At 39.7% G+C, this 17,957-nt stretch overlaps 1 protein-coding gene across 1 annotated transcript in view; it reads right to left on the bottom strand.

The window, feature by feature from the left end:
- Positions 1-851: 851 nt before the first annotated feature.
- LOC140465037 (partitioning defective 6 homolog gamma-like) overlaps positions 852-17,957 on the bottom strand; it is a 59,603-nt gene continuing 42,497 nt past the window's right edge. Inside the window, exon 3 of the mRNA XM_072560849.1 lies at positions 852-7,097. Coding sequence (XP_072416950.1) covers positions 6,253-7,097 — 845 coding nt within the window. The 3' untranslated portion in view covers positions 852-6,252. The remainder of the gene's footprint in view (positions 7,098-17,957) is intronic.

The following is a 17,957-nucleotide window of genomic DNA, read 5'->3' as shown; positions in this document are numbered from 1 at the left end:
TCCCCCCAGTCATGTTTCCTGTTACCATGTCCACAATAATATTTCTTAGTATTTTGACTATTAATGATATTGACTATCTGACCTATTCATTTTCACCTTCCAGTCTACTTTAGTTTTTAAATAGCATACTGTTCCAGGGACCTGTTACAAGAGCAAGTCACAGAGTAGGAATTCCTGACTCCTCAAGCTGGTTCACTATCTACAAGGCACAAGACAAAATAATGAGAAATAAATGATAAACGTTGGTAACTCAAAGGTTTGTAGGAATAATTGGGAACTTCCAGTTATCAGAGGTACCTTGAAATAACAGCAATGGAATACAAACACTTTTACAAGCACATTAGAAAACAGCAAAGAACAGGCAAAGAGATGAACAGCTAAAGATTGCTGGAGATATTTTATTTAGACTCTAATAAATAATTGTGGCAGAGAACATTACCCGAGAGAACAGAAGAACTGACAAATGTATTGTAATATGGACCAATATTTGTAGAGATATCTCATAATAAAGACAAATATAGCAGGATTTGTTGGACAGAAGTAAATCCAATCTAAAAGATTGAGTACACAGGACTGCAAAGAAAGAATCTTAGGGAGTGTTACAGTGTGACCATCATGGTAAAGTTCTTGACCAGTGATTGCAAAGTGATCACAAAAATAGTTTCATGCAGGAGGCATATAAATCTCCTTGAAACATTGCTGATGCAGATTCTTGGAAACTGGATAGAAAGAGTACAGGATTTTAATTAAAACTAAAAGTAGAAAAAAATTTCAAACAGGTTGTTTAAAAGCTCCTGAAAGCAGTTGAAAATTATGCAAACTGTTTAAACTTTGTAATAAAAAGTCACTAATTAACAGACTAAAATAATTTCTTTGGTGCAGAACATAATGGCACTTTACAATCAACTTTTTTACAAAATAATACAAAATCATTGATTGCCCAAAGATTACAAGCTTGTACTCTCACTGATAGGGCAACGTGAACATGAAAAAAAGGGATAGGAACTGAAAATTCATCCATATCACAAAGAAACTGAAAATAAAATCAAGTATGAATGAAATACTAATCCAAAAATCTCAATTTTTTTCAAGTACAGTTATTTCACAATCTGTATTTGGTGGACAATTAGATGCAGAGTAGCCAATCCAATACAAAATAGACCTGAAATAAAATACATCTTACATACAAAATTGGTAATGTATACCTGTACACTATAAACAACAGTCCATATAATGTGCCATGCAGCCTGGGTTAGAGACTTTTAAAATTATCCTCAGTTTAGGGTAAACTTTAAATGAAAACTATAAACTGCTCAATTGCTATTGCTACAAATTGCTCTTTATACTATTGCCATTTAATGATTTAGTGGTATCCCCACCAAGGAACGAGTCAAATTTTGAGCAGATAATAGGTCTTTCTGGGCAATAATCTAAAGTAACAGCGTGGCAGAAAATCTGAATGACCAGCTAGAGTAGCTTGAACTCCAGGTTTCAATTAGCAGCTGGAGTCAATGTGAGGGATCTATGAGGCTGGCAGCTACTTGGAAAGCATAGCTTAAACATATGCTCGAAGAGGGGGAATGGATGACTTTCAGAAGGATAAGGGGGACAGGGCAGGAATCTCAGATATGCATCTCAACCTACAAGCGATATTTAATTTTGAATACTGGTGACAGTGATGGGTAAAGGCTCATCTGTGAAGTGCAGGAACAACCAGCATCCCAAATAATTCAGCTTCACTGGGGAAACAGGAGGACATGAGGAGCAATAGTAGCTGCAGATTTGATAAGGAGGGAAACAGACCTGGACTCTTGCAGCTGTTATTGCCATTTTTGGAAAGTATATTGCTTCCCTGCTGCCAGGGTCAAGGGTGTCACTGAGCTGCTGTTGAGTGGTGTAGGTGTACAGCAACAGGTCCTGGTCCATATCGGCACAAATGAGACAAACAGAAAAAATGTGAATTATATTTTACCGTTACGTGTACTCAAGTAGATGGATACAGGAGTACAGTGAAAAGTATACAAAGTCACCATTCTTGGCGCTTAGATACAAAGGTACCTAGGTACAAATTTTAGATATAAAAGTAGAAAAATATTTGTTTTGAAAGTAGTGTTTAGATTCTGGAAGAGAAACTGAAAAATAGGAATCAAAAAGTAGTAATTGCTAATTTACTCTTGGGGTCATGTGCTGGTGAGAAATAAGAAGATAGCACTAATGAACACATGGCTAGAAGATTGATGCTGGAGGGACAACTTCAGATTCCTGGGGCAATGGAGTGGGGCCTTCACAAGTCAGACTCATTTTATGTCAATAGTGCTGGGAATAATATCCTCGCTGGGGATTTTATAGTGACGCTGGGAAGGGATTGAAGCAATTTAACACAGTGATTCAGAAGATTCAGTGGATATGGAAGGCAGAAAGTTTGTAAACATGTTTGGAAGGTAGAGTAAACCAGAGCTAGAAAATAGACAGCAAAGCAGTTTGACAATACTAAATGTATAATGTACTTCAATGCAAGATGTCCAAAGAGTAAGGCAGTTGAGATGAGAACACATATTGAAATATATAGCTATTAGATTCCCTACAGTGTGGAAACAGGCCCTTTGGCCCAACTAGTCCACACCAACCCTCCGAAGAGTAACCCACCCAGTCCCATTTCCCTCTGACTAATGCACCTAACACTACGGGCAATTTAGCATGGCCAATTCACCTGACCTGCACATCTTTGGACTGTGGGAGGAAACCGGAGCATACGGAGGAAACCCATGCAAACATGGAGAGAATGTGCAAACTCCACACCGACAGTCACGCAAGGCTGGAATCGAACCTGGGACCCTGGTACTGTGAGGTAGCAGTGCTAACCACTGAGCCACTGTGCCACCCTCATATATGATATTATAGCTATTAAGACATGGCTAAAAGAAAGACAGGAATGGCAACTCAACATTCCTAGATACAGTTTTCAGAAAAAATGCAGAGGAGGCTTGAGAAGAATGTGGCAAAATTGACCCAAGAAATAACACAGAGAAGAATATGGTAAACGGATCATCAGTTGAGAGCATATGGGCTGAACGAAAAAACAAAACAGGGGCCATCATACTATGGGAGTGCATTACATTCGAGGGGGAAACAGAATTGGAAATATGTAGGCAAATCTGAGAACTGCAAATAACAATAGTAATAGTAGAAGATTTCAACTATTCAATATAACTAGGATAGAATCATTGTGAAAGGAAGAGAGAAGGTTTTAAAATATGCATTCAGAACTATTTTAGAAGAACTTGCTGCACATAGCAAGCAAGAGGGGGAGAGTTTATGGACTCAGTCTTAGGGAACAAAACTGGACAGATAGAAGAGGTAACAATTGAGGAGCACACCGGTAGAAGAGACAGCAATTCAGTTAGAGTTAAGGTAAGCAAAGAATAAAGGAATATCAGAAATAAAAGTTCCTCGTTTGTAAAGCTGATTTTACTGTACTGTGATTTAGCTAAATTGGATTGAAAACAATTAATTGAAAAAGTAATGATGTTAGTATTGTTCTTTATCAATATTTTGCATCAGTTTTCACAAAGGAAAGGGATAGCACACACACACACTGCAACCAGGGAGGAGGAATGTCAAATATAAGATGATGTTAACATTGTGACAGAAACATCCCTAATCAAAATGAGATGTGTCCTTGGCTGTTATTGGAAACCAGAGAAGATATAGTTGAGACTGAGGCCTTCAATTTCCAGTCTGCTCTGGCTACAAGTGTGGTGCGAGGGGACAGATAATGTTGTACCACTGTATAAAAAAAAGGCTACACCAAGTAGGTTAGTCAGCTGAACCTTGGTAGTGGGAAACAGATTGGAAAATTTCTGTGACACAGGATAAATCGTCATTTGGAAAGACAAAATTAACTAAAGACATTTGTGAAGGAAAGTTCGTTTCTGACAAACATGAATGAAGTTTTTGAGAAGACTACAAGGAGGATTAGTTAGGGTAGCCATTTGATGTAACTGATTTGGATTTTAGCAAGGTTTTTGATAAGGTGGCCCTCGCCACCTTATCAAAACAAAAGAAAAAGCACAAAATTCATGGGCAAGTGATTAATTGGATTCAAAACTGGCTTAGAGTCAGGAAGCAAACAGTATTGAGTTGGTTGGTGTTTGAGACACTGGAACACTCCTTCCACTGAGTTTTGAATGACTCATTACTGAGTCCTTTGGTGTTCATACTATATAACAATGATTTAGACTTAAATGTAGCACTTGATTAACGTGATTGATGATCCAAAAACTAGTTTGTAGTGAGACGGGGTTGATAATGAGCCTGTAACACAGTGCTTCACAAACTTTTTCCCATTGTGACCCTTTTAAAAATTGGTGCGATCCCTCAGTAATGATTGAAGGCATGGAGGCCTGTTCAAGAGGAAGCACAGCTATTATAACCTGGTCAACACACCACAGTGGCACTGCTGCCTCAGAACTCAAGTGTTGATGTCAGCTTATAACCCCAGTGGGAGCCCTGACTCCCACTTTGGCAAGTCCTGCAATTGACGGACATAAGATTTCAATGGACTGGTCAGTTGGGCAGAATAGGGAGCAGTTGAATTCAGTCCAGAGAATTAAAGTAATGCACTTGGTGAAAGCTAACAAGGAGAAGGAATTTACAATAAATACCGAGATACTGAAAGGAATAAATACTTGTTGAAGTGTAGAGGAACAGAGGAATTTGTGAAAGCATATCAACAGATCTCTGAAGATGGCTGGACAGGTAAACAAGATGATCAAGGTGGCAAACAGGATACTGTTTTTACATCCAAGCAATAAAAACATAAAAGCCCTGAGACTATACAGGAACTGTATAAAATGCAGGTTTAAGCAACAGTTTGTCACTACATCAGGAGAAAGATGTGATTGCACTTGAGAGGGTATAAACGATATAAACAAGGACCTTGCCTGGATTGGAGAATATTAATTATGAGGCAAGATTGGATTGACTTTGGAACAGAGGAGGCTAAAGAGAGATCTAATTCAGAGTATAAACTTATGAAGAACCTAGCTAGGCAAGATGTTTTCCCTTTAATTGAGAAGTTAATGTCTGGGAAGAAATATCTATTATAATAGACAGTAGCTTTAGAGAGAACTCTTTAACGTGCACAAGGACTTCAAGACAGCAGTTCACCACCTTATTCTCATAGGCAACTAAGGCCAGGCGCTAAATGCTGGTCCAGCCAGCAACACCCATATCTCATGAATTATTCAAATAAAACATGGAGGAGAAATTGTTTCATCAACAGACTGATCAAGAAGGATCTTAAAAAGGTGGTTTGAGGATATAACATTTAAAAAGTTCTTGGATATGCAGTTTAATCACTGGAATCTATAAGGTTTACTGGCTAAGAATTGGACAGTTGGACTAGGCTGGATGGCTACTTGTCAGGATGACATAAATGGCCTTCAACTGTTCTGTAAATTTCAATTATTTTGTTCAATTATCAATACCATGTACATCACTCTTAAATACCTATTAATTGTTACAAACTGCCGAAGGCCGTGGTCTCTAATTTGCTGACAAGGCAATATTATTTTCAATTCCAAAGTGTATTTTTAAAGACATATTGTACACATATTCTCAATATCTTCAGCAACTAAATTCCAAACATATTCAAACAATAAAAGATACAAACGCAAAACACTGCAGATGTACATTGGATTGGACATTGTTATGCTTGCAAATTCTAACTAAAAAGTGGCTAATTCCCCAGTTATTAGTTTCTAGTGTAACATCTATTAAAAATAATTTTAAACAATCTAAAATTTATTGGTTATGTATGGATAAACAACTGCAATGTACTGGATCAGGCTGATATTTGAAGAATTTAAAATAATTAAATTGGTCTCCCACAATTATTGCAACAAATACATCCAGCAAGTGATGCTACATAACACAATCATTCTTGCTCACAGGATCTCCATGATTGTGTTTAAAAATAATTTGGTGTCATACCTTTTGATACATTTTTATTAAAAACTTTCCTATCATTTAAAATAAGCTTCTGTGTTGGCATCCACTTATTAACTATATCTGAATAATAGTTTTAGCCTCCACATTGAAGGCAATTGAAAGAACATCCTGTAAGGTACTGAATTCCAGTAAACAACGGAAATGTTCCCAAAAATATGCTTGCAATTAAAAAAGTAGAAATGAACACATCTATTGTTCATTGTTCTCTGTTGGCACTTTACATCAATCCAGACCAAAATTTCAAAGTGTAATCACTGTTCCATCCTCTTCAATGCCTCCTCTACTGAAAGCTAGGCTATGCCTTGCCTCAGCTTTGAGTGCACTCAATGTTTTAAGTATACTTCCATTAGTTTTTCTAACGGAGCCATTGAGTGGCAGCTCCTTCTGCCGTCTCTGACTCAGATTATTTCGAGAACTGGTGAAGGAGGAAGATGGCGATTTAAATGGAATGCTCTGTGGTTCAATACAGCCTTCAATAATAATGTCAGCTTCCTCATCACTTTCATCTTCAGGATTATAGTTCTGCACCATATGGGCAGAGGGCAGACTATGATGACTGGCTGTACTGTCATTGGAATGGCCAGAGCTACCAGACATACGACTGCTGCGGTTGACATTGTTCCTCTGGTTCACTGGCTTTACTGTAATGATAAGGTTGTGACTATTCGCAATCATCATGTCTGTAACTTGATCAAGCGTTTTACCCATCACCTCAATCCCATTCACCTCAAGGACTTCATCATTAACAGCAAGGAGGCCTGTACTTTCAGCTAAACCACCAGGTACAAGCCGTGAGATGAAGATACCTGGAACCTTTTCTAGTCCATGAGCTGTCACCCTCACACTTGTGCCATCGCGTATGTAGAACCCTAAAGGTTTTTCACATCCATGTTTGTATAATCGGACTCTCCGGTGAGTTTCAGGCAGAATATCCACATCAATAATGGAAGAAACAGGCCTGAAGTCTTGAGGAATACTAATGCTGAGCTGAACTCGTTTTCGGAGGGTATCATTACGGAGACCTCCCAAAGGCTTTTTCTTTCGTGTCAATGAATCTGTGCCAAAGAGATTGTAGTCGACCTCTTCTGTAACAGTTGGAAAAAAGATTTTAAAACAATGTATTTAGAAATTCGACTTAATGTACAGACCAAAAAAAAAGGCTGAAGCATATCCTTAATATGCTTTCATTAGATTCTGAATAAGAATGTATCAGTGCAAAAGCTGTTTCCGAAAATAATATAAAGCTTATTCAGATTTGATTTTAGGTGTCAACTGGAAAAATGAATGTTCATGTTCAAACAGCAATTGGAATTCACAATAATACAGATTAGACAAGGAAAACATCAATTACAATTTCAAAGAAGAAAACTCTGAATATCAAGTCATTAATTTTATGCTTCAGAAAAATGTACAATATAGTAATATCTCATATTGCCAACACTTGTGCAGTGAAAATTCATTACATTTAAGATTTGTTAGAGAAAAGAAAATGCATGTAGTACGAAGTCTTACATTCAATTCCCTTTTGTGATCTCACTACTTTGGACCAGCCTGAAAATAACTCTGGGTCACACTGGAAAACATGTTGACAAAATACGAGGCATACTCACCCAGTAGCGCGCACACTCTTCATCAGGAAGAGTGTTTTGCTTTGCTAGTAGCTGATCTAAGATTTTAAGCTTGGGAGCAATAAGAAATAGAACCTAGAATTCTTGTATCTTAATGGTTTTGTGTGTGTGTACACAATGTTAATATGGGTACTTAATTCAAAACTTTGCTGTTATCTTAAATTAAACAGGGCACAAACAGTATTCCTACAGATTGATTTATATACAAAAGATTAGAAACTGGTTTAATTTCATTTGATTAAAGCTTTTATTTCTGTTTTGTTTTATAAGTGGATTGAGAATTGGATTGTAAATTGAATCAGAGAGGTTAAAGCTCTTTATTTCTATAATTCCCATATATTGAGGTATAGGATATGAACTGAGCCTATCGACTTACATCTGCTGTCACAATATAAAATTATACAACCTAGACCAACCATTCTCATCAGGGACCATATGGCCCCTTTAGGGGCTCTGGGACATTTGAAGGGGCCACAGACTGAAAACTGTGAGAAGGGAAGCGCCAAGAGTTTGTGGGAACCCTGATCTTTGAACTGAACCCAAGCTCATTACGAGGCCAATATCATGAAACTTGCAGAAAAGCACCAAGCTCAAGGGTCACATTAGGCCCAATAGATGTTAAATTTCATAGTCTTTTTTTAAAAAAAGTTTTGTCCAGTTTGTTGGAATGTTCACATTTTCCTGGTGTCCAATAGTAAATGATTTCTGTCTATCTGTTCATGTTGTATCCTTGTTTGAAAGGGGGCCCTCGAACTTGAGACAAGCTCCTGGGGGGCCATGGCCAAAAAACAGTTGAGAATCCCTGACTTCGGCAATCCTGAAATAAGTATAGGGACAATTGGGCAGGATGCCAACAAGTTGACATCTATTATTTGAAGGTACTCTATTTTCCTCCTTGTCTTACTTACACTTTTCATGTCCCAATGATTAAGCATGATGATTCTCAGCCAGAGGAATTTGGAATACTGTCCTATAGTCTCATGATATGGAGTAGATCATCTAGGAACATAACTCCATATGAAACAGGAACAACAGTGAGCCATTCGAGCCCGCTCTGTCATTCAACAGGATCGTGGCTGATCTGAAATTCCTCATGTCCACTTTCCTGTCTTTTCCCAGACTGATCAAGAATCTAACTCAGCCTTAACATACACAATGACTCTGCTCCCATAGCTCTGTGGCAAGGAGTTCCAAAACCTCTCAAACCTTGAGATAAGAAACTCCTGCTTATCTCATTCTTAAACTTGCACACAAGCAGCTCAAGCATCAATGACTGGATTTTTTTAAGCCCTTTGTAAAAGTTCCCATTACTTTACCGGGTCGTTCATTAAAAAAATGGCTGAGAACATAAACGCGTGCGCAAGGCGGTGCTTCAGTCTTTTTATCATGAGACTGCATTCCTGGAAACTGACAAATGCTGTTGAGATTGTAGAAGCTGTTGGGGAATTTGTTTAATGCTGTCTTCACCACTCCTTGTCAAATGGTAATTAGTGCTATATTTTTTTAAACGTTTTCTCATGTTATCATTGCTTTATTTTGTTCATCATGTGAAATCTGTGTCCTCTTGCGCTCAATACATTAAAATTCTAGATTTAAATAAATTCTCCAGGAAAGTACAGCATTACATCAGCATGGATTCCCTTGTTTATGGTAAAATCAATTATCCAAACAAAATAGTGCCGCCAAAATAGTTCCTCTGTACTCCCTCTATTGACTTTACCTTTAGCAGGCTAACTTGTTGAATGCCTTGTAGAAGTCAAAAATATAACACAGTTACTAGCTCCCTTCAATCCCCTTGGTGGAAAATTCCTCAAAACAAACTCTAATGAATTAGCCAGATGCAATTTGCTTTTAAGGAAGAGAACGGGAGGGCTGCAGATGCTGAAGATCAGAGTCGAGCGAGAGGTGCTGGAAAAGCACAGGTCAGGCAGCATCCGAGGAGCAGGTGAATTGATGTTTCGGGCATAAGCTCTTCATCAGGAACTCATTCCTGATGAAGGGCTTATGCTCAAAACATAGATTCTCCTGCTCCTCGGATGCTGCCTGACCTGCTATGTTTTTCCAGCAATTTGCTTTTAAGCCATATTGACTCAGCTTAATTAGATTATAAGTTTCTAAATGTGCTATTATTTACTTATTACATTTTTCCAGTAACTGACTTACTTGCCTTTAGACCTATGATACTTTGTTTGACACGACTACTCTAGTGATGGTATTTAACTGCTCCAAATATTCATTGCTACAGGTAGTTCTGCTATAATGAGTCTTTCATTAGCACGAATTGGCTGTAATGCAATGGAGTGAATAGGGAATGCTTTTTCTAAAATGAGAATTCTTAAAGTGTGTGTTGGCTATAATGTGATGACTATAATGTGATGACATTGCCAAAAGTTTTACGTGTATTTGTTTTGCACGACTTTTGTATAGCACAGGTCACAAGGGAACGCAACTACCACGTAATAGCAGAACTACTTGTATTAATGAAATATTTGATGTATCTTCCACTGCAAAGACTGGTGCAAAATATGTTTAATGCTGCTTCCATTTCCTTCTTCCCCATAACCATTTCCCCAGGCTCATTTTCTCAGGGGGCTATGTTCATTTTGGCCACTCTCTTCCTTTTTATATATTTGAAGAAGCCCTTGTGATTTTTTTTATATTCCTCATTACTTTGCCTTCATAGTTCTTTTTTCACCCTATTCTCTTTTTAGACCTCCTTTGCTAGTAGGTGAATTTACCCCAGTTTTCTGGGCTATCATTGCCTTTTACTTGCTTTTATAGCTTTTTCTTTCTTGGTTAGGTATGGTTGATTTATACTTCCCTTGGAATCTTTCTTCCTTATATATTTGCTGACATTCGTGAATTACTCCCTTAAAAGACTGCCACTGCTTGCTTACCGTTTCTTTTGCTAATTTATCTGCCCAGTACTCTTTAGCTAACTCCATCCTCATTTCATCGTACTTCCCTTTACTTAAGTTAAACAGTTGTTTCCGACCTACATTTCTGACACTGACTGAATATTAAATTCCATGTTATGATTCTGAGGGGATCTTTTACTTAAAGGTCATTTATTAAGCATGACTCATTACCCATTGCCAGATCCAAGTTAGCCTATTCCCTGTTTGGCTTCATGGCATGTGACTGAAATGACTATGACTGAAACAAAGAGAATTTTTTAGGTCTAAAGGAGGGTAAGCCCGTTGGCCTGCTGATGGCTTGCATCCTAGAATCCTAAAAGAAGTAGCGACAGAGATAATGGATGGTATGGTTGTAATTTTCCAGAGAATAGCAAGCCTTTGGAATTCTCCACACCAAAGGGTTGGATATTCTCCATCATTAAATTTATTAGGGGTAAGAAAGACAAAATATTAATTTCTCAAGGAATGAAGGTACATGGACATTGGTTGAGAAAATGGAGTTGATAGCCGAAAAATCAGCCAAGATGATCATACTGAAAGACTTGACTGGCCAAATAGCCTAGTCTTGCTCCCATTTTGAATGCTATTATATTTATTCAAGCAGTCTTATCTATGGAAATCACAAAAGCTTTACCAAAACTCTTCCACGGAACCATTAAGTAGTGGGCTGAAAAGCAATATACAAAATGCAATCGATGATTGTTTCTGGAAACAGCGTCTGATCACCTCCCTAGATATTCAACAGCAAAAAAACAAATGTGCATTCACCTAATGTTTTTCACAACTTCCTGTATTCCCAAGAGGAACAAATGAAGTGCAATATTATTGGATTAGAAATCCAGAGGCCTAGACTAATACTCACTGTTGATTATTCCTTATGGCAGAGATAGAACAGATATCATTGTTTTTGCAGCAGAGAGCGGCGGGTGCTGGGCAAAAGTGAAGTCGGAGCGCAGAGGTGGTTGGGAAGGGGAGTGACTGTTATTTAAGTAGGTGCGATCTAAACCCCAGGTCCTACACAGTAGGGCCTCCCTCCCAACCTACTCCTCTAACCTAAATTAAAAGTCCACAGACTTGCACCAAAAAAAAAGGGGTCCAGGGAAGTTTCTGTTGAGAAAAGAGTGAGTCTTTAGCTCAGGAGTCTTCTACAAGGAGGTTGAGTGAAGTGATTACGCCACAGTTGAACAGGGTGAAGACATGACTGCCAAGCTGATTCAGTGTGCTACGTGCATGATGTGGGAGGTCAAGGACTCTGGTGTATCTGGCTCGTATAACTGTGGAATGTACACGTTCAGCTTCTGACAAAGCATATTGCAGCACTGATGAAAGAACTCTATGACCTCATGCTCATCCATGAGCACGAGACCTTTCTGGACAGGACCTTCAGCGAGGTTATTACACCGACCATACCAGAAGTGAGTAGAAGGGAGAAGACGATGAGGAAGGCAGAGAGGAGACAAGTGCAAGAGACCCAAGTGGAAGTACCTGTCAGGAACAGGTTGAATCTTTTGGGAACAGGTTGAATCTTTTGGAAACAGTAGAAATAGATGACACTGCCAGTTCGCGAGGTGGTCAGGTCTGCCAATCAAAAGTTGGCGTGGAGGCAGAGCCGAGGAGTCAGACATCACACAAAGCCGTGGTAATAGAGGACTCCATAGTGAGGGGAACTGAATGGGGTTTCTGTGGCAACAGGCGGGATTTGAGGATGGTGTGTTGCCTTCCTGGTGTCAGGATTAAGGACATCGCAGACAGTGTGCAGGAAATCCTCCAGGGCGAAGGTGAAGAGCCAGAGGTGGTGATACATGTCGGCACAAATGATGTCGGGAAGAAGAGGAGGGACTTCTACAGCAGGACTTCGGAGAACTCGGAAGAAAGCTGAAAAGCCGGACGTCCAGGGTGGTTATCTCCAGTTTGCTTCCAGTTCCTCAGGCTGGAGAGGCCAGGAACAGGGAGATAATGGACTTGAATGTGTGGCTGGGGAACTGATGCAGGAAGCAAGGATATAAATTATTGGAACACTGGGGTATGTTTTGCGGTAAGGATAAATTATACAAGAGGGACGAGTTGCACCTTAATAGGTGGGGGAGCAGCATTCTGGCAGGCAGGGTTGTCACTGCAACACAACTGCGTTTAAACTAAATAGCGTGGAGGGTGGGTGGGGAGGAGGAGACAAACTAGAAGTTTAAGAAGGAAATTGAAGGGAAAGTTAGAACAAGAGAAGTCAAAACAGACAACGGTATCAGTGGAGCAGAAAACTCAAAAAGGGATCATGCCGTAAAGTTGAGTGAAATAGGGATTGATAGGAAGGGTGGGGGCAGTAACAAATTAAAAATATATATTAATGCACGAAGCATTAGAAATAAGATGGATGAGCTTGAGGCTCATTTGGAAATTGGCAGTTACGATGTTGTGGGGATAACGGAGATGTGGCTTCAAGTGGACAGGGCCTGGAAAATGAATATTCAAGGCTATACGTGCTATAGTAAGGACAGACTGACAGGCAGAGGGGGTGTGGTGGCCCTGTTGGTTAGGAATGATATTCAGTCCATTGCGTGGGAGGACCTAGAATCAGGGAAAGTAGAGTCAGTATGGATAGAGCTGAGAAATTCTAAGTGTAGAAAGGTCCTTATAGGAGTTATCCACAGGCCCCCAAACAGTAGTCTGGATGTAGGGTGTAAGTTAAAAAGGAGCTGAAATTGGCCTGTCGCAAAGATATTACGACAGTTATTATGGGGGATTTCAACATGCAGGTAGACTGGGAGAATCAGGATGGTACTGGACCCCAAGAAAGGGAGTTTGTGGAGTGCCTCCGAGATGGATTCTTAGAACAGCTGGTGCTGGAGCCTACCAGGGAGAAGGCAATTCTGGATCTGGTGTTGTGCAACGAACCAGAATTGGTCAGGGACCTCGAAGTGAAGGAGCCATTAGGAGGTAGTGACCATAATACAATAAGTTTTAATCTGCAATTTGAAAGGGAGAGGGTACAATCAGAAGTGACAATATTTCAGTTGAATAAAGGGAACTATGGAGCTGAGGGAGGAGCTGGCCAAAGTTCAATGGTGCAATACCCTAAGCAGGGATGGCAGTGGAGGAACAATGGCAGGTATTTCTGGGTATAATGCAGAAGATGCAGGATCAGTTCATTCCAAAAAGGAAGATAGATCCTAAGAGGAGGCAGGGGTGGCCGTGGCTGACGAGGGAAGTTAAGAAACATATAAAGTCAAAAGAGAAAAAGTATAACATAGCAAAGAGGAGTGGGAAAACAGAGAGCTGGGAAGCTTTTAAAGAACAACAGAGGATTACTAAGAAGGAAATACACAGAAAAAAATGAGGTATGAAGGTAAACTGGCCAAAAATAACGGAGGATAGTAAAAGCTTTTTCAGGTATGTGAAAGGAAAACGAACGGTTAAGACTAAAATTGAGCCCTTGAAGACACAAACGGGTGAATATATTACGGGGAACAAAGAAATAGCAGAACAGTTGAATTGGTACTTCAGATCTGTGTTCACTGGGGAAGACACAAGCAATCTCCCAGAGGTAATAGTGGCTGAAGGATCTGAACCGATGGGAATTTATATTTTCCAGGAATTGGTGCTGGAGAGACTGTTAGGTCTGAAGGTGGATAAGTCCCCAGGACCTGATGGTCTACATCCCAGGCTACTTAGGGAGGTGGCTCTAGAAATCGTGGATGCATTGGTGATCATTTTCCAATGTTCTATAGATTCAGGATCAGTTCCTGCGAATTGGAGGGTGGCTAATGTTGTCCCACTTTTTAAAGAAAGGAGGGAGAGAGAAAGAAGGGAATTATAGACCAGTTAGTCTGACCTCAGTGGTGGGAAAGATGCTGGAGTCAATTATAAAGGATGAAATTACGACACATCTGGATAGCAGTAACAGGATAGGTGAGAGTCAGCAAGGATTTATGAAGGGGAAAATCATGCTTGACTAATCTTCTGGAATTTTTTTTGAGGATGTAACTCTGAAGATGGACAAGGGAGATCCAGTGGATGTAGTGTTCCTGGATTTTCAGAAAGCCTTTGATGAAGTCCCACATTGGAGGTTAGTGAGCAAAATTGGGGTGCATGGTATTGGGGGCAAAATACTGACTTGGATTGAAAATTGGTTGGCTGACATGAAACAAAGAGTAGTGATAAACGTCTCCCTTTCAGAAGGGCAGGTGGTGACCAGTGGGGTACCGCAGGGATCAGTGCTGGGACCGCAGCTTTTTACAATATACATAAATGATATAGATGATGGTATTAAAAGTAATATTAGCAAATTTGCTGATTATACAAAGCTGGGTGGCAGGGTGAAATGTGAGGAGGATGTTAGGAGATTACAGGGTGGCCTGGACAGGCTAGGTGAGTGGACGGATGCATGGCAAATGCAGTTTAACGTGGATAAATGTGGGGTTATCCACTTTGGTGTCAAGAACAGAAAGGCAGATTACTACCTAAATGGAGTCAAGTTAGGTAAAGGGACAATACAATGAAATCTAGGTGTTCTTGTACATCAGTCAATGAAAGCAAGCATGCAGGTACAGTAGGCAGTGAAGAAAGATAATAGCACGCTGGCCTTCATAACAAGAGGAATTGAGTATAGAAGCAAAGAAGTTCTTCTGCAGCTGTACAGGGCCCTGGTGAGACCGCACCTGGAATATTGTGTGCAGTTTTGGTCTCCAAATCTGAGGAAAGACATTTTGGCTATTGAGGGAGTGCAGCATAGGTTCACGAGGTCAATTTCCGGGACTATCTTACACTGAAAGATTGTAGCGACTGGGCTTGTATATGCTTGAGTTTAGAAGGCTGAGAGGGGATCTGTTTGAGACGTATAAGATTATTAAAGGTTTGGACACTCTGGAGGCAGAAAGCATGTTTCCGCTAATGGGTGAGTCCTGAACCAGAGGACACAGCTTAAAAATAAGGGGTAGGCCATTTAGAACAGAGTTGAGGAGAAACTTCTTCACCCAGAGAGTGGTGAGTGTGTGGAATGCTCTACCCCAGAAGGCTGTGGAGGCCAAGTCTCTGGATTCATTTAAGAAAGAGTTGGATAGAGCTCTTAAGGATAGTGGAATCAAGGGTTATGGGGATAAGGCAGGAACAGGATACTGATTGAGGAATAATCAGCCATGATCATAATGAATAGTGGTGCTGGCTCGAAGGGCAGAATGGCCTACTCCTGCACCTATTGTCTATTAATTTCTATGGTAGGCTGTGGTAGTGGTAAAAATGCATTTCTAAGTTCGCAGAAGAATGTTTGTGACTTATTTTCACAAAACCCCGAGTAGGACTTTAGGGCAACTTGTGCATTTCCAAGTGGAACAACACTGATGTATTGTTCAATGCTGTTTCCTAAATGACAATGGGCACCAACCCCAGTCTGGTACTACAAAACAATGAAGTGTGAACGCTGAAGATGTGAAATAAATGAATAGCAGAAATTGTTCAAGAAACTCAGAGTTAACATTTCAAGTTCTGTGACCCTTCTTCAGATCTTAGTTCATAAACTTCTGAAGATGGGTCACAGAACATGAAATACTAATTGTTTTGTTATCACACCTATTGAGTTTCTCCAGCAGTTTGTTTTTGTCTTTAACCTAGCATAAAATGAGTGACAGCAATTGTTTTCTGACATAGTCGGAGCCAACCCAATTTGACCTCTTTTCCATCCATCGTGGTCAGCTGGCTTTGAAAAGTTTAACAGGTAGCAGACTGAACAGTCAATTGCACACTTGGATCACATAATTTTATCGGATTAAAGACAGTCACTAATACAGACATCACAACCATATTTAAATCATCAGTTGGAGGTAGGACTCTTCTCAAAACAGGATCTCTAACACAGAATTGTACTCAAGAGAATCATAACATCTGTGAATTAGGACAAATCATGCAGTATCGTTAGCTGCAACCTTCAAAAAACAAAATGTGACCATCAATTTAGAAAGTAGTTGGTGAGTGCATGGGTCATTTGCAGTGTGCGTGCTTGTTGACGCTATTCTAACAGCTTTTTGCATTAAACTTCAGACCAAAGAGTGGCTGTGAAACTGAACTGTTATGATTCATTATATAGAAACAATGCGTTTATATATTGCTTTCCAGATTCATTGGATATCTCAAAATGTTTTCATAGAATCCCTACAGTACAGAAAGAGGCCATTCGGCTCATTGAGTCTGCATTGACCCTTTGAAAAACATCCCACCCAGACCTAGCGCCCCCACCCTATCCCCATAACCATGCATTTACCAGGGCCAAACCACTCAACCTGCACATCTTTGGACTGAGAGGAAACTGGAAGACCCGGTGGGAGCCCACACAGACATGGAGAACGTGCAAACTCCACATAAACGGTCACTAAAAATTGGAATCGAACTGGGGTACCTAGTGCTGTGAGGCAGCAGTGTTAACCACTGAGCACTATGGTACCCAATTTTATAGTTAATCAAGTACATTTTTTAAAGGGACAAGTAATTACGCTAAGCAAACTCTCACATAAAACCAAATCTGATTTGCATGATGTAAATTTGATAAATATTGGCCAGAAATAATTCCTTTGTCCTTCTTCAAAATAGTGTTATGAATTCTTTTATAATTTATATCCAATCCTGAGCAGGAAAGCAAGTAGACGAGGTATTTTAATTTATCATCTAAAAGATGTAGTGATAATTAGCAGGATTGGGTATTATGGACCAGGCCAGAGTCCCTCAAAACATTTTTAAAATGGAGCGCTGACCCTAACTTTGCTAGCTGTTTTAAGCAGGTGTAAAGCAGATATTCTAGGAGGGTTGCAGTTGGCCTAACCCCCTGGGTTTTAAACAAACAATTTATTTACAAGATTACCAAATGAAACACAAACAAAACAGAACAGAAAACCCAACAGATCATCCCAACGTAATGATGCTGTTCCAAATACTTGCAACAATCGCCATAGACATTCTTTGGCACAAACAGTAAAATCAAACACAGGGTCTTACAGGACAAATGTCAGAGATATATCAGCCTGAACCTGCTTCTTTGGGTCCAGCAGCTTTTCCAATGCTACTGCTAAAGATCAAACTGAACCAGAGAAAAGCTGAGCTGGGCGAACTGGTTTGTCCCTTTCATTCTACAAGTGTTTTTTTCAAAAATGTGAAAGCCAGTTGCCTGAGGCAGTATCTGTTAGCTATAATCAGATTGGCCCTAAAACCCTTCAACTTAGACTTTTCAGAGTCTGTGTCTTTTATGACCTTTCTGAAAATAAAACCAAGGACAACATAACTTTGTTGAAGGAGCAGCTTCGACGCATGGATTTGTCCTGCTTTTTCTGGATAAGGTATAACTGGGCATTTTTACATATTGTCAGATAATGCCAGTTTTTTTAAGCTATTGTGAAACAGCTTGGTTAAGGGTGCAGCTAGT

Source organism: Chiloscyllium punctatum, chromosome 41 (assembly GCF_047496795.1).
Source record: "Chiloscyllium punctatum isolate Juve2018m chromosome 41, sChiPun1.3, whole genome shotgun sequence".
Lineage (NCBI taxonomy): Eukaryota > Metazoa > Chordata > Chondrichthyes > Orectolobiformes > Hemiscylliidae > Chiloscyllium > Chiloscyllium punctatum.
This window is presented reverse-complemented; position numbering and strand designations above follow the sequence as displayed.